The sequence below is a fragment of the Anopheles darlingi genome, chromosome 3 (genome assembly GCF_943734745.1).
Source record: "Anopheles darlingi chromosome 3, idAnoDarlMG_H_01, whole genome shotgun sequence".
Classification (NCBI taxonomy): Eukaryota; Metazoa; Arthropoda; class Insecta; order Diptera; family Culicidae; genus Anopheles; species Anopheles darlingi.
In genome coordinates, this window is record NC_064875.1 from 18,661,467 (window position 1) to 18,677,193 (window position 15,727).

General features: G+C 48.9%; 1 protein-coding gene across 1 annotated transcript; it reads right to left on the minus strand.

Annotated features, from left to right (window-relative positions):
• Positions 1–8,214: 8,214 nt before the first annotated feature.
• On the minus strand, positions 8,215–13,965 carry LOC125953518 (uncharacterized). The gene is made up of 4 exons (XM_049683138.1): positions 13,855–13,965; positions 8,985–9,484; positions 8,651–8,876; positions 8,215–8,567 (listed from the first exon to the last, which is right to left on the minus strand). Exons 2-4 carry the CDS (start codon positions 9,146–9,148, stop codon positions 8,451–8,453), a joined length of 507 nt encoding a protein of 168 aa, XP_049539095.1. The 5' UTR covers positions 9,149–9,484; positions 13,855–13,965; the 3' UTR covers positions 8,215–8,450.
• Between the last annotated feature and the right edge of the window lie 1,762 nt (positions 13,966–15,727).

Sequence of the window (15,727 nt, forward strand, 5' to 3'; positions counted from 1 at the left end):
TCATCGTTAGCCGCCATCTTTTTTTTTAGCACTGGTATTTAATGCAATGCATCTCGAGTATGACCCCGACGAAACCAAATCATTTCAACTGCCCCTCTCCCCGGCGGCAACCAGTACGATTCGTGGTCGCGTCTCTGATGCTTCTGCCTTGCGGAAAAACCGAACCATTCGAAGTATGCTTCACTTCGAACGAATACATTTCCTGTTTTACCCTGTGAACCCAGCATCCGACCAGCACCGTGCGTTGCCGCATCGTTATCGGTGGTTGTCGGTGGTATTAAAGAGCGAAACAAAAAAAAATTGCGGAACACGCAGCGGCCGCGTACTGGCCCCACGAACCGCGAACGCTGCCCGATGTAATCATTACGAATGCTGATCGGAAAAACCCCGCTTTCGAAAAGCCGCGCTTCGGGGGACTTCTTGTTTAATGATTCCTTTTCAATGATGGAGTGGAGTCGAGGTCGCTTTTCCGCAAACGTTACATCACCGTTATGCGCGCGCGTTTGATTGAACTTTTCCCATCAACGAACGGCTTTTCATCTCGGTTTCTGTCTGGCATTCAATCGGTACGGGGAAATCCGTGGTCCGTGGTCAAGTTCTGGTGGGTCTGGAGTCAGGGGCCCGCGTCCCGTGTCCCGGGTGCCAGTGACAAGCCCTCATCATTCGCGTACTCGAACCAGCGTGCGGTGCAATGGACGATGCGCGATGAGCACGTTTTGCGAGTGGTTTTTCCAGATGAAAAAACAACCCCAGCGCCGGAAGGCCGGCAAAACGCGAACGCGAACACACAGTAGGCTGGGACTATGGTGGCTTTTAGTGCGTAACTGTTGCAGCATTTCATCGGAGGTTACGTTATTCCAAGGATTTTTTTAGCCTCACTTCGATTCCGCACATCGACGAGCCCCCCACCGTCCCTGATATCACCGAGAGCAAAGCAAAGGAAATGTTGCCTTTGGACACTTTGTGGTTGATTGTTGTTTGATAAAATAGTGTAGAACAGGATCCGCTGTGGTTTTTTTCTTTTAAAATGGAGGGAAATCAAGTCGAGAGTCGAGGAGCGAGACGGTGAGATCGCTTTGATTGTATATTTGAATACCATTACTTCGTTCCACCTTCGTTCCTTCATGTATCGTCTGTTCCAACGGGACACCAGCTGGAACCATATGGAATGAAGCATTGAAATAGAAACCAAAGCTGGAGAAGCTGAAATGGAAATGAGCGTATCCTTCGAGTGCGCCAGTCCGAGAGCTCAAGTGCAGACCAGCTGGTACATGATTGAAAAGATTCACTCGGCAAAAAAGGTGAAATCGGAAATCAATGTTAATCTAAAACAAATAACGTACTCCGGCGCTACCTTTCACTGGTAAAAAGGGGGAGCAGGCGATTTGCTGCAAAGTGTTGCTATCGATGAGAAAATAATGAACTGACAGCGGTTTGCGTTGGAAGCGAGACGAAAATTGAAATTACGATTGCATTCGAAGGAACAGTAAAAGAAGGGATAAGTTTTCTAGGATATCCCTTAGTTTTCTTGCGGATTATAAAAAGTTTCTTTCATGATTGATGCTAATACAATGGTACCTCTTCAAAGAAACTACTGCCTACTGTACGTGGATGGTCTGGAAATGGAATTGCATGGGAGTTTCAAATGGCGAATAAAAAGGAAGTTTCGTTTTATTTCAATCATGGACACAGTGTGATTGTGACATCGATGTGATATGTGTTTTTGTGTTAAAATTAACGTTCTAAACAAATTAGAAAAAATTAATCGGTTTAAAGGTTTGATGTAAATTTCTGTTAATTTTCTGTTTTTTTTCCAAGTGCAGGTGGAATAAATCAAAAGACCACCAACTAATTCTTAGAATTAAAAAAAACGAAATTTCATCAATACTTGTTCTGTTTTAAAACATTGTTTACTAAATGTTGAATTGAAAGCCTTGTTGATGTATTAATGTTGATACTTCAACAGCAGTACCACATCCAAATTTTCCCGAGAAATAGCTGGTGCCAAAAAACCACGCAGCGCTCAAATTACTCGTTGTCCTTGGACCTAGAAATCAATTAGAAACGTGCCTGACACTTGCCCATTACTTTACCTGTCGTCGTCGTTACCACCCCGCGCGTCCAGCGCTCCCAGCAAGTCATCAAACCGAAACTTAACCGCAACACCCAACAGACAAGAGAGACTTCACCCAAAACGGGGACTTCACTTACTCCAATGGGGGATGTGGCGGGGACTTTCGAGACCACGGACCGAAATTAATTTAAAATAAAACGACTACCCTCCAAACCCCGAACCGGGCCGACGGTGATGGTGGTCATTTACAATCGCCCAAACCGCTGGGTACGCGCTCCGGGTGACCCTTAACTTCGGAAGCCGAGAAGCGCTGCCTGGGGCTTGAAATTAATAATCCTAGAAATTGAAAGTGTTAAGCCCTACGGTGTGTTGGTGTGCGGTAGCAGCGGGAGCTCGCAGGGCTCGAAGGCTCTCCGCGGGAAATCGTCCGGAAAAGGGACAACGGAGACAAGATTAGTTTTCCCACATTTTCCGTGATAACATTCCGACTGAATTGCACGAGCATTCGAGTCAAAGGGATTCAGTTTTTTTTCTTTTTCTCTTTTCCGGGGGGTCGGAAAATTACCGCGTGGCTTCAATCTAATCCACCAAACCAACGACGACGACGACGACGACGATGAGCTTCCGCAATGGCGCTGAAGATTAGACTCCGCTACGCTCCCAGCGCACCATCGTCAACCAATAGCTCGGATGAAATGGATTACATCGGTTTTACACCCGAAAATTGATTTCTCCATCTTGCGCTACAACCCTGCGGACCTCCACCGGTGCTCATTACAACACCATCTCCATCACTCCAGCCGCGGAGAACCGGGATAAATGCGTTCTAATTTCCCCATCAACGAACGCCCGAAAGCAGCTCGCGTCGATGGTTGCGCTCGATGGATGGATGCGGCTGCCACCGGAATTTCATCACTACCTAATTTGCTTCGATTTATCAAACGTTGGCTGGCATCTCAGCAAACCCAGAAAACACCAACAGAAGGCCGCGGGTTTTGGGGAATTTAATTGCAAACCGTTTTCGGGGAGGGTTGCTTAGATCGGGAATGATTTGTTATTCATCGCCGCCTTCCCCAAAAGTCACATTTCGGTAACATTCCGGTGGCAAAGGATTGACAAACCCACTTGCGTTGTATTGTGAAGATATTCTGGAAGGATCATTCTCATTCTAGCGTAGCGTTTGTTAAAGACAACCTTCGATTGAAAACCAAAACTACATTCCATCAACATCTCCGCACAGAAGCTGGAAGCTGTTGGTGCTGTTCATCGGGGTTCAGTTAGTCTCGCAACCGCACGACATGCACAACCGGGGCGCTTGTGCTTATCTAACATGGGTTCAACACACCTGACACCGAATCCCAAATCCCCACGCCCCCCCCCCTCGGGGTGGATCCAAACGGAAATTACGATTGTGGTAAGCGGTGGCCTCTGCTCTTCTGACGTACCGAAAGGACTGGGCACCTCAATAGCACTCCAGCGCTGGTTCGACAGCATGTTTGATGGACGTCACAACCCTAAGCGCGCGCGTGTGTGTTTGTGTGTGTGTGTGTAATCAATTTCATCGCTCGTTCGACTTCCGCTTCATTTGCACCCGGAGCACCGCAGAGACCAGCGATCAGCGAGCTGGCGCGCATTATGCGCCATTGCTAAGTAGTGCGTTGATGCCTGGAACGGATCATAAGGTGCATGGCCACGATATTGCCACTTTAACTGTTCGGAAACATTCATTGGCTGTCATTTGGCGAGCTGCAGTACATTATTTCAGATGCACGGTCACGACAGCATGTTTGTTTTGCAACTTGCAACACACCAACTAGTTGCAGACGTTGGAAGCAAACACAAGCGAAGCAACTTTATGTTAAGAACTATCATTATGAGGTTGAAAAAAAATTGCATCGTGACAAAGCACGATTAAGATGAAAGTAATATTATTTACGAGCGATTTCCAGTTCGATTCAGCTATAAAGAACTGTCAAAATCAAGAACAGCGCCTTGTTGCGTTGTTGGTATGTGTGATGAGAGTTGCAAAACAAAGTAGCTATCGTGGCCATGCACCTCGAAGAGTAGCATTTTCACCACTCGCACGGGCACTTTCCTGAACTTGAGCTAATGTTTTCATTTGTTTCGATTCCATTATTTATACCTTGGCACACTGGCACACACACTCTTGCTCCTTGTGCTAATGTTAAAACGATGTAACACATTTCACGCAACATTGCCCCGTTCCTGTGCTAGCCTGCGGTGCACAAGTTTCACTTCCGGCTGGTCGCAGCTCACACGCCACAAACAGTAGTCACACACGCACGCACGCACGCACGCACGCAAATTCGTCCTTCGAGAGCGACGAGCTGTCGGAATCGAACCCAATGCGATCCATCAGCCAATCGATCGATTGCGGTCGATCGTAGCGCGCGCCGAGGGTGTGGAGTTGGATCCAAAGTTTCATTCCAAGGACGATGACAGCCACCGGAAGCGTTGTTGTGTGGCGGTTGCTTTCTGATGGCTAGCAAACAGAATGGAACGGGTAGCCAGGATTAGGTACGCTTTCCCTGGTGCAGTTGTGATTCGCATGGAACGGTGAAGTACATGTTCAATGCAGCGCGAGCTGCACATGCTAATGCCGGTGTTCGTTGTTGTATGTTGACCACAGCTTCGCCCCGCTGTTGGTTACACTAACACTCAATCCCTCGTTACTACGGCAATGGCATTAATGCAGCCGGATTTAGTCGTTAATTGCGGTTTAGGGATTACAGTACGAATGCATTCGAACACTGGACTAAACTGTGATTACAACCCGGTGAACATGCCAATGCCATCAACAGGAATCGATCGATTAAGAAGCAATCATTGCGCACCGTTTAACAGTTACAAATGTCCTACAAATCGAATCGAGATTAATAATTATCCATAGCATAATCATAATCATTGCCATTCCTTCCGCAACCATTACAAACCGTTTTCGAGCGATGAATGCGTCGCTCACCTTTCACCTTTTGTTTCCTGCACCTTGCGTAAACTGCTTGCTGTATAGAACCGATGATTCGATTTCGAGTTCTCACTTTAACCCCTTCTCCTACCCAAAAACCGACCTCATAATCGCACCTTTCGTAGCCGTGGCCCAGCAGCAATGATTAATGGGCGCCACTGTTTGCGAGCATCCGAAAAACTTTCGCGGGTTTCCGGTTCGATTCCACCCGTTGGCCAATTATTAACGGCTTGCGGGAGAGGGGGCAGACCGGGGGGGGGGGGGGTGGAATTGAGGTTATCTTTGAACGGAATTTCTGCACACACACTCCAGCGCACATCGAGCATAAATTATTTCGCTTTAGTTTTGGGGGTGGTAGGGAAAGTTCGCGCGAGGAATCCATTTTCTTTCCGCGAGCAAGAGCAGTGGCAAAAAGGGAAGAAGAAGAAGAGGTGAGTTTGAAATAAATGCGGTTCGGTGGGCTTCGGAAAGTGCAGCTATTTATCTTGGGCGGCAGGCGCTTGGAGTTTCCCAGCAGTGGCCACCATCGAACGTGGAAGGATGAACGATGATGATGATGATGAATTCTTTTACCCTAGGAAAGTATCGCGTAGCTAAAGGGGCTATTGGGATCGATCTATTGAAGTACCAGGTACAATAACTACAATTAATAAATTTGTTTTCACATAATATAGAGTGGTTTGAGGGAAGTTTTGATCACTCTAACTTATAAGTAGGCCATGAACTACATTGTGAAGAGATTTTTAGCAGTGTTTTCGCTCAATTTTGGATGCTTCGTAGTTATTTTGAATATTGATCAATTACGAACATAATAACGCACAAAGTATGCCTCTCAGTAATCCATCGAGTAACTACCAAAAACCATTTAATGTCTTCTTTTCCCATCTTAAAATCGAATCGAACACGATCTTGCTTAAGCCCTTTGCACGCTGCACTCAACTCCGTTGAAGTGCTCGTGAAGTGTGAACGCTCGGAGACGATTTGTAAATGGCTTCTGTCTTCATAATGTCACTCTGTGTTCCGCGGAAATAAAAGCCCTAGATGGACAACGAAGGACATGCTGACCAAGACATCCGAACTACCGCCCCCCCCCCTTCCTTGCTACTGTTGGGCCCAAAGAGCGAAACACAAAAACCCCGGAGTATTATCTTGCTCATTTTCGTTCGCCATTCCAACTGCCAACTTTCGACTCGCGCGTGCTACAATCCGGCACAGGAGGAACGGTACACGGAAAAGGGAACTAATGGCAGGAAGAGGGGGGGCTGAGGCCATTATTCACGAACACACGAAGCTCACTCTCTCGGAGTGTCATCGACGAAAATGCTAGTTTGGGGTACGGCAGCCAGAAGTGCGCCACGAGAAAAAGGGGTTTTTGGGAACTTTTCATGTGCTTCCACTCCTTCTCTCATGCTCTTCCAAGAGTGGCCCTTGGGCACAAGGATGTGGGCCAGCGTAAAACTTTGTCGAAGCTCCTCCTGCTCCCCCACCAGGCTGCGGGCTCGCGTCGCGTGCACAATGTGGTGGCCAGCATTCAGCAACTAGTGGAAGAGACAACGGAGCATTGTCGGGCACACAAACAACACCAAACACCTTTCCCACCGTCTCGGTGCTGGCGGCGGTCTTTTCTAGTTCTTAAATGAGTGTTTGTTAAAACTTGGGCACCCTTTTTGGATGATGGGCGAGAGGCGAGACACCCAAAAAGTTTCTTCTGTTGTTTTTCAGACGCTAATAGACGGTTCTTAAGGGGCACTGCACAACTGCACATTCAGCATCCATCACGACACTGCCCGAAGTCCCATAACTTGCTGCTCATAATCCTTGTCACAATGATGAAGATGATGAAGATGATGATGGTGGTGATGGTGGTGATGGTTGGCTTCCAGAAATCCCCGCAAAACAACTCGCGCTGACTGCCGTTTTGCTGGACGAAGGCAGGCACAAATTATGGTTCCGCCATCTTCGCGGCCACCATCCCACCCCCCCGGCCGAAACAAGTCCATTCTGACGCTGATTTACTGTCACTTCTGTTATCAAACTTCCACCGTCTTCCTGTTGCGCAACTACTCGCTGCTCGCTGGTGGTGTTTTTTTTATTTTTTCTCGAGAGCTGCCAGGCGCCTCCATTTCCGGTGCACCCTTCCTTCTACTCGCGTTTATCGCGTCCCGACGACCCGCGGACGGTCGTTCGGTCGGTCGGTCGTGCTTTTGCAAAAGGTTAACAGCAGCAAGATAACAAGAGTATCGGCACCCTCTCCTTAGTCTCTAAGACGCCCCGTCTGTGCGAATGAATGAAGGGTAGATAAATGCTGGGGGGAGGTATAGGGGTGCGGTGAAAGAAATATTACTATTTCCGGTTCCGAACGCCCGGAACGCGCTTCTACACAATGGTCTTCGTGGAAACAATAGTGGACTACGCGCGATAGCGAACACTGCTAGAACAATGGCACCTGGAACCGGATATCATTCCAGGCGAAAAATCGAACCGAAACCGTGGTGGATAATCGACAAACGCTGGGCCCGGGGGTACGAAGGCTGGTACTGGTGCAGGATCGCGTGGTAAATGCACCAGAACGCCGGGCGTGCGAGTAAATTATCCGCGAAAAACTCACCCCTTGCTCACCGATGCCGATATGGTCGTGGCGTGTGGTGAACGATTTATAGTCCCGTACACCCTCCCTCGGGAACGTTCCTTCCTTCCGTTTTGCCACGCTTTCTAACACTCCTCGGCGTCTCAACGGAAATCAAGCAAGCAGGAGGTGGTCGTGCTCCGAACTGTTTTAAACTTTGCTCACGTGAAATGCTCGCTTGAAGAAGAAGAAGAAGGAAGAAACTCTGGGATAGACGGGAAGGTGTGGTAGTGATAAGATTAATCATCGACCGGCGGCGGATGTGCCATTGCGCTCCGGACGATCGATCGGTTGGGCGGACGAACGGCTGGACGAACTTTGTGCTTGATTGTCTTTAATTGAACTCAATTAGAGTGATCTTGAAGGTTTTTCGCTCGCCGTTTGTCGTTCAGTTGCTTCCCTTTATAAGAAACTCTGAGCACGTTGCGCTGGGTAAGCTGCAAATCTTGAGTATTTCCTGGTAAATTCCTTCCGGGTAGCTCGTGATGTTGACCTTCCACAAAACTAGAACGTTGGAAGACGGCGTACGATACTCAAAATTTTATTCTATTCTGATCATAAAAAGCGCACGTCCATGTTTGGAATGTTTCTAGGAAAGCGATAGGGGTCGGCGAGGCGAGCGAGTTTGGAGAGACAGACAGACAGACACAGACAGAGCACGTGCGGCCGTGCGCGTGCGCGAGTGAGAGAGTCCAGGCTTTTCGGGTGGGCTCTATGTCACAAACTGGCAGCCGGTCTCCCTCCCCCTGCTCCTCTCGAACGCCTCACTCGAACGCCTCAGCGACCGTACCGAGAAACGCCTCGAACGCTTCCTCGAGCGTCGGTGATCGATGTGCATCGAGCGCATCCAAACAGTAGCGCATGATCACTCCACCGACGGCCTATCGGAGGAAAGAAAAGGAGGAAGAAAAAAATGGCGTTAAAAAATAAATACTGTACCAAGCAGAGCGTTAACTACACCTACACCAACATCCTCCTTGGTCACGTTACGCCGCCGATGGTTTCGCACCAGCTTCGTGAGGCTGCAGCGCAGCAAACCGGGATCGTTCAGCCCGTAGTCGATCAGCGTTCCGATGAAGTTCATCACATTGAGGGCGTGCGCGTGTAGGGATCGATTCTCACCGAGATCACCCGTATCGCCGGACGAGAAATCGAAGTAATCCAGGTATTTCGGGTACTCCTCGAAGAACCTGCGGGCCCGAGAAAAAAAAAAAACGAAGGGAAAAGATCCCGTTTCAGTGCCCGTTAACAACCGTCGAGTAGCGTAGCGGCTCCACGTTCGATTCCCCCGGACTTACATGACGAATATGTTGCGCCCGTGAGTGACGAGATCCTTCTTGACGATGCTCCAGGCGGCCGTCAGGGCCACCTTTTGCGCTTTCGTAAGCCCCGTCTCGTCCGGTGTGTCGTAATTGGTTTGCTCATCCTCTTCCGCTCCGCCTAACGACGTTGGGCCGGACATTTCGAGGTGTTTTTTCTTTTTTGTTATTCTGTGTTTCGTTCTTACTGCTACCGCGTTTCGAAAACACTCTTCTTCTTGAACGCCGCGCGTCCGAACTTCGCAACCCAACAACCGTCTCACGGCCTGCTCCGGAATGTGTTTGTGTTTTCTTTTTTTCCTTCAACTTTCTTCTCGATTTATGTTGGTCGCTCGCCTCTTCGAAGCCTCCTGCGCTGATCCCTTGCAAGACCACACACAACAAGTTAAATCACAGACTCACACGCACACGCACACACACACACGCCGACACACGCACACTATGTAGTGGATGGTTCGCCTGGTCCGTGGTTGGGGATGCTGCCGAAAACGGAAGCGAGGGAACGTTAGCCGAGGGCTGCTTTGCGCTTGCTTTGCGAGGTTACGCTCCGACACACAGCGCTACTGTGGCTGTCAAAAAACTATCAAAACACACGTACGCGTAGTAGTAGGCCGCCGGTACTATGAGACGATGACGGCGACGACGACGACCACAAACTAAAGGGCGCACACCCGCACACACATACTAGAACGCAAATAACACACCCCTGCTGCTGCTGCAGGCAGACGAACACTACTGGGTGAGGGATAAACGACGGCACACTACTAACGGAGCAAGATGGCGACGGAAGCAACGGAAGTGGTACTGGCTTTCGGGTGGTGGTAGTGGACGTGGGGTACTGGGACCTTCTTGCCGCCTGCCAGCCAGCTGTCAGATGCTTTGGCTGCGCGAAAGCCAAAACATCAGCTTTCCTTCCGCACACGGCCAAAACTTGTTGCTTTCTGGTGGTGGTGGTCGGTTTTGCGCGCTTGTTTTCTTGGCCGCTCACCAAGCCAACTCACTCACATTCAGAGCGCGGACGACCGACCGACCGACCGACCGACGAGCCCCCATTTCTCTCGAATCCAGACACACACACACCCGGAGACACAGGCACACACACACACACACCCAACGACGAGGGGGGGCGCAGCAGCAGGACAGGACGTTCTTCTTCGGGACTCGTGCTCTTGCTTCCTTCAAGGTGTGCGTGCTCTCTCTCTTTCTCTCTCACTCTCTTTAGTAAATCAGGAATCAGGAATGATTTTTGACCCTCCAGTAGTCAGCAGGCAGGCTCACAGACTCAGCACCGGAGCAGAACACAACACATTCGAAGACGATCGATTACGTGGAGCACCCCGAGGCTGCGGAGGCCGCCTCCATCAACTGGGAGTTTCACACGGACGTAACCTACCCACTCCTGACGGACACACTTCTCGACAACTCCGTTACGCCACTCCTGAGTAGTACAAGACCAAAGGGACTACTACAACCTCCAGTAGCAGCAGCAGCAGCAGCAGCAACAAAACCGATGAGCCGAGATGTTCGGCGAAAAAATCTCACAGGCAACACAGCACGGCACCCGGCACTGCTGACGGCCACGACGATGCTGCCTGCTGCTGCTGCTGCCGCTGTTACTGCTGCTCCCCCAGCAACGTGCTCGTCCGTGGTAGTCGAACGAAATTGATTCAATTTAAAGTATTTATGCTCTCGCCAAAAAGCATGGGCCCCCAGTCACCGGGACCGGGGCTCTCTCTCTCTCGCTCTCGCTCTCGCATGATGCTCCTGCTCTCTCTGTCTGGCTGTGCTGTCTGCGTGCGCTCTCAGCGTGCGCCATCGTGAATCATACGTTACGAGGCGGGCGGGCAGAAAATCGTAAAACAGCCGATCTCCGGGTGTCGTCGTGGAGCGAGTACGACGAAGACCCTCGAGATTCGCGAACCGTGTCAGTGTTGCCAAACGCGCGCGCAAGGGATCTAGTAGTCATTTGTGCTCCATTCTTTTCCCGGGGTTTTTTTTTAAATGCAAAAAAAACTATGCTATCAGCAATTTGACAAAAGGACTCTTGGAACAGTAAAAGTAATAAAGTAGAGCATACCAAAAACAGTTTCTTTTCAGCTGCCCTGAAGTACGATGGTAACGTTGGCCAACACACACCAACGTACACTGCGATGTATTCGACGAAGGAAGCCATACTATACATCGTACCATGCAGTGAGCACCGCTATACGCTTACCAGCAGCCCAAAAGAAGCTCCTGTACTGCAAAACGTGCCTTGCTGCCCGCGAGCTACTAGAAGCCAACACAAGCGTCTTCTTTCTTCAAACCATCCAAGTCATCCATCGGAGCAGGCTTGGAGCAGGCCAAAGCAACCGCCTATGCTATTTAATTAATGTCAACGACTGGTACACCAACTGCCTTGGTTGCCCACAGCGGCAACATGTCAGTCAATGGTGTGGCCAAATTTGCCACCGGCAACTGGCAAGCCCTTACAGAAGGACGACGTCGTCGACTATGGAGCGATAATTGTTAATGACATAAACATAGCAGCATACGAGCCGGTTCGCCTCTCGTGATACTCGTGAATATGCTACCATCGCTGCTGCTGCTGCTGCTGGTGCTGTTGGAGGAAATAATTAGACATTTGTTTGTTTGTTTGTGGTTCCCAGCTACCCCGAGTCAACCAACTCGAGCGTTTTGCTGGTTCGCCGGTCCGGTGCTACAAGAACGATGCCGCGGCCCCTTCTTTCTTCCCCTTTTTTATGCGCTCTCTTTCTCTGGTGGTCGCCGTCGACAGTGAACGATGTTGGAATGTCAACGGAGCAGCCATTGCGGAGGACGAGAAGCAACGCGGGCGCGACTGGTGGCTCATGATTTGTCCTTCCCCGTGTCCCAGGCTTTACCATTAAAGATACGATCTCTCGAGGAAAAGAAGCAGGGTGAGTGGAAGGACTACCACCGGGCATGCTCGCTAACCAGTGACCTGTTCGTTTCCGCTTCCCTCGCGGCTTCATTATTTCTCATCAGTATTCCAGCAGAGCCCCCTTCAGCAGCAGCAGCAGTAGCAGCAGCAACAGCAGCATAACAATTCCATCATTTTCCCGCCGGGAAAACAAGCATTTGCAACAACTCTTTCACCGCATGCGGCCCAAAAAACACACACACGGCGGAACATGGCGTGCGTTCCGTGTAATACGTGAACATATGACACGATGTGGTCGCCGTTGCTCTATGGGCTCGCAGCATACCTGTTGCGTACACCACCGAACAGCTGAAGCGGGACACATTAACGCTTACTAGCCACCCTGCCAGCCCACATACGTTGACGATGATGATGATGATGATGATGGCGATGGTGGTGGTACTGATCCTGATGAAACATATGCCGGAGTGGTGGTATGCGAGCGAGCGATGGCGATGACGAAAGCGAGACCAAGTTGTTGAAGGGCCCACCACTTGGGGGGCCACAAGCTTCGCCACTTTTTAATGAGCCCTTAAAACTGGTGGCCGAGGTGAACTCCACACATACACACACACACACACACACATCTAGACATGCAAGCGTGCCCAGTAATTGCGATGGTAGGACGATTAAAGCGTTATTGAATTAACGCACGGAAGAGGACCCACTCGTTGCGATGTGGGTTTTGTGTGAAGGGCTTTCCCGGTAATTGCTGGTCCGGGTTTTGCAGAAAAATTAATGCTCCCATTGAAGTATTAATGTGGCCAGTAAAGCCCTTCGTGGGATTTCTGTCGTTCTCTCGCTCTCTATCTCGTTCTCTTCTCAATCAATTAACGGGTTGGGTTTCATTTATTTATAAAAAAAGGTACCACTTTTCATTACCCGTAGGTAGTGGCTGGAAATATGAAGGAAAGCGCGTTGGTAGTAGTAACGAAAGCCATAAGCTTTAACAGGAAAACATTCTGGTTCATAGAATTGCATGCCGCCATTGATTCGTTCTATGAATCATTCAATGAGATGTAATTAATAAAGAAGGAGATGAAAATAAAACCGTTGCAAAAAGTTATTCTGATTGTGGTTATTGAATATTTTGGATAAACTTGTGGACTATAAGTGCAAGCCAGACTTACGTCACATAATTATACATTATCCGTTACATTCTAACAGAGCGCTATGTGGCACTCAAAAATAGTGCAAACAAATGTGCAAATATCTTCTACTCCAGTCTCAAACCCATTATTTTCATTTCACCGCATGAGAATTGAATTGCTCGCTCCCGGATTGTACACGGTTGAAGCACCACCACAAATAACTAGATTTGAAGGTAACGAAGTATAGACAGCCATAATACGACCCGTAAATTAACGCGAGTCGCTCACTGCAAGGCTCTCCAGTGATTGCATTATCGCGCTTCTAGTTTCCGAAGCCGCTGCCTTTGGACCGGGTCACTGTTTAACCTTGCCGTGCACCGAATATGCCCCAATACCCGTCACAAAGGCCGGCCTTTTGAGGCGATAAGCAGGCGTGACGGCGAGGCAGAGGCAACAATAGTAAACCATCTCCGTAAAGAGCACCACAGACCATAGTCATGCCTCTGTTGTAGTCCATCAGAATGATGCTCAGGCCTCTAGAAATCAATTTCAATCATGTCGAACAACAATCGCCAACGCACACACAGACACACACACACACGCTGCGCCAAGAGCACTTCAAACCATTTCCTTTCAACCCGGTCAACAAATGTGTCTATTCAATGAAAGGTACAAGACGCACTTCAACGCACACGACAATGAATGGCACACACACACACACGGCACACCAAACATACACATCACACCAAACACACAATTCCCGGCACGGCACCGTCTTCGAAAGAGCAGAGCTAGAACGAATGCGAATTCGTCTTACCGAGCGAACTCTTCTTTCACTTTCGCTCCTATCTGCAAACGAATGTGCGAATCTGGCCGGGAGGTTAAGGGGGAGTGGGGTCGATGAGTTCCGTGGGATGCGATCCTGTCGCCACTTAAAACGATTACCAAATGTCGCCGGACGCGTTCGCTCGACGCTATTTTATAGGATCGTCCCGGGGTCGAATAGAAGTGGTCGCCGGCCGCTGCCACCAATCGCCGGCTTGAGGGGCTGAGACGGATGGTGCCTGTGGCTACGAACTCGAAGCCACTCCATCAATTAATGAATTTCTTCGTAGCGGACACTACCTTACACTGGACGGAAGACGAAAGAACGCGAATGGTGAAGGGAAGCTTCGTGAGAATTATGACAAGTTCTATTTACGAGCCCAGGAAGGGGTCCCAGAAAGGGGTGCTATAGCCGATGATTAGGGCACATGATTAGACGAGAGTTGGCTCCTATCTGTTGATTGATCAAATGGACCGTTTGGGAGAGGGAATCACGAATCGAATCGTGCATCCACTGCACGCAACTGTTGGGCACCGTCGGTACAATTACGATGACACGAATCTAAAATTGTGCTTCAAAAGGATAGTAATGAGACTCTAATGGACATTTTTATGTCGAAAAAACGATATATTCAGTAGCTGAAACATGCAGCGCATGCAGTACATCAAATTCAATGACGATGCAGAAGATAGTTGAGTTTTTTTTTTAAATATCTTCCGGATTAGCTTTGTCACCTTTCGTGTGGCATATGCTTTTAAAGAAATTGAATCAGTTTTTACTACAAATTTGCATTTCAGATTGGAATAATTTGCTGCTTCTTTTACATTCATCAACGATATGTTGCGATTGAACTACAATTAAAGTTGCTTCTAGAAATGGCTTAATTTTATATAAATTCTATCAACTTTTCTTTTAGCAGTCGAAACGACAAACGACCAAACTCTTATCAGTCACAATGCCTTTGCTATTGAGGGAAGTAACGTCGAACTCAAAAGCCATCTTTAACCTAGATTAGATCCACCAGCAGCATGCATTCAGTGATACGAGAGTGCCTGAAATGATTAACAACATCCTACGACATCTTGCTCCAACTGGCTTCACTACCTTCACCATAGCATAAACCACCCGGCACGTTCAACTCCCTAACATTGGCACTCCTAATGCTAATCATTTCCGCAGCGCTGCCATCCACAAAAGAACCTCCGATAAGCCAACCAGTTGAATGGTTCGCAACACATCAATCCCCGCCCCGGCATGATAAAAGAGTCTTTTCGTCGTCATAAAGTCGGACGACTCGGAGTTTGGCGAGACAATCGCCTTCTTCCGCCAAGATATCGGGTTAAAGCGAGTTCGCTAAAGAGGTCTTCCTCCATTTCCGCCAAGTAAATGGGGACTCGAAGTGAGTGCTGTTACCATTTTATCCTTTCAATTTAATTAAGCACAGTCGAGTTACAGACATCGCTAGTATCTGGTTGCTTTTTAAGGGTTTTCTTGGCCCCTTTAAGACACCGAGGTGTATCTACATTTGATTTCCTAGATACGTAGGAGGACATCCAACAACGCCCCCCGGGCCGTTAAGCGTCGCAACTCAGTGAGACAAGTGATACTCCTGTACTTACCACTGAAACTGACAGCACCTTCCATTGGGTGAGCTCGAAATCTGGAAGTGAAGTGCTGCTGCGTACCTTGGGTGGAAAAATTAAAATCCTTCAACTCTGTCTGTGATGCAGCAACTGCGTGCGTACCGCTGGGTTCTCTGTGCGGAAACGGTTGCGGAAGTATTGATTGCATCATAACGAGACATTCGCAAGGTCCCACGTATCCATGTCGTGGAGTGCGTGGAGAGAAGATTTCTCCGTCGGAT

Coding starts and splice junctions, on each gene's coding strand:
- LOC125953518 (XM_049683138.1), bottom strand. CDS start 9,148: ATGTCCGGCCCAACGTCGTTAGGCGGAGCGGAAGAGGATGAGCAAACC. Junction 8,877..8,984: donor GGGCGCAACATATTCGTCAT/GTAAGTCCGGGG, acceptor TCGGGCCCGCAG/GTTCTTCGAGGAGTACCCGA. Junction 8,568..8,650: donor TGACCAAGGAGGATGTTGGT/GTAGGTGTAGTT, acceptor TTCCTCCGATAG/GCCGTCGGTGGAGTGATCAT.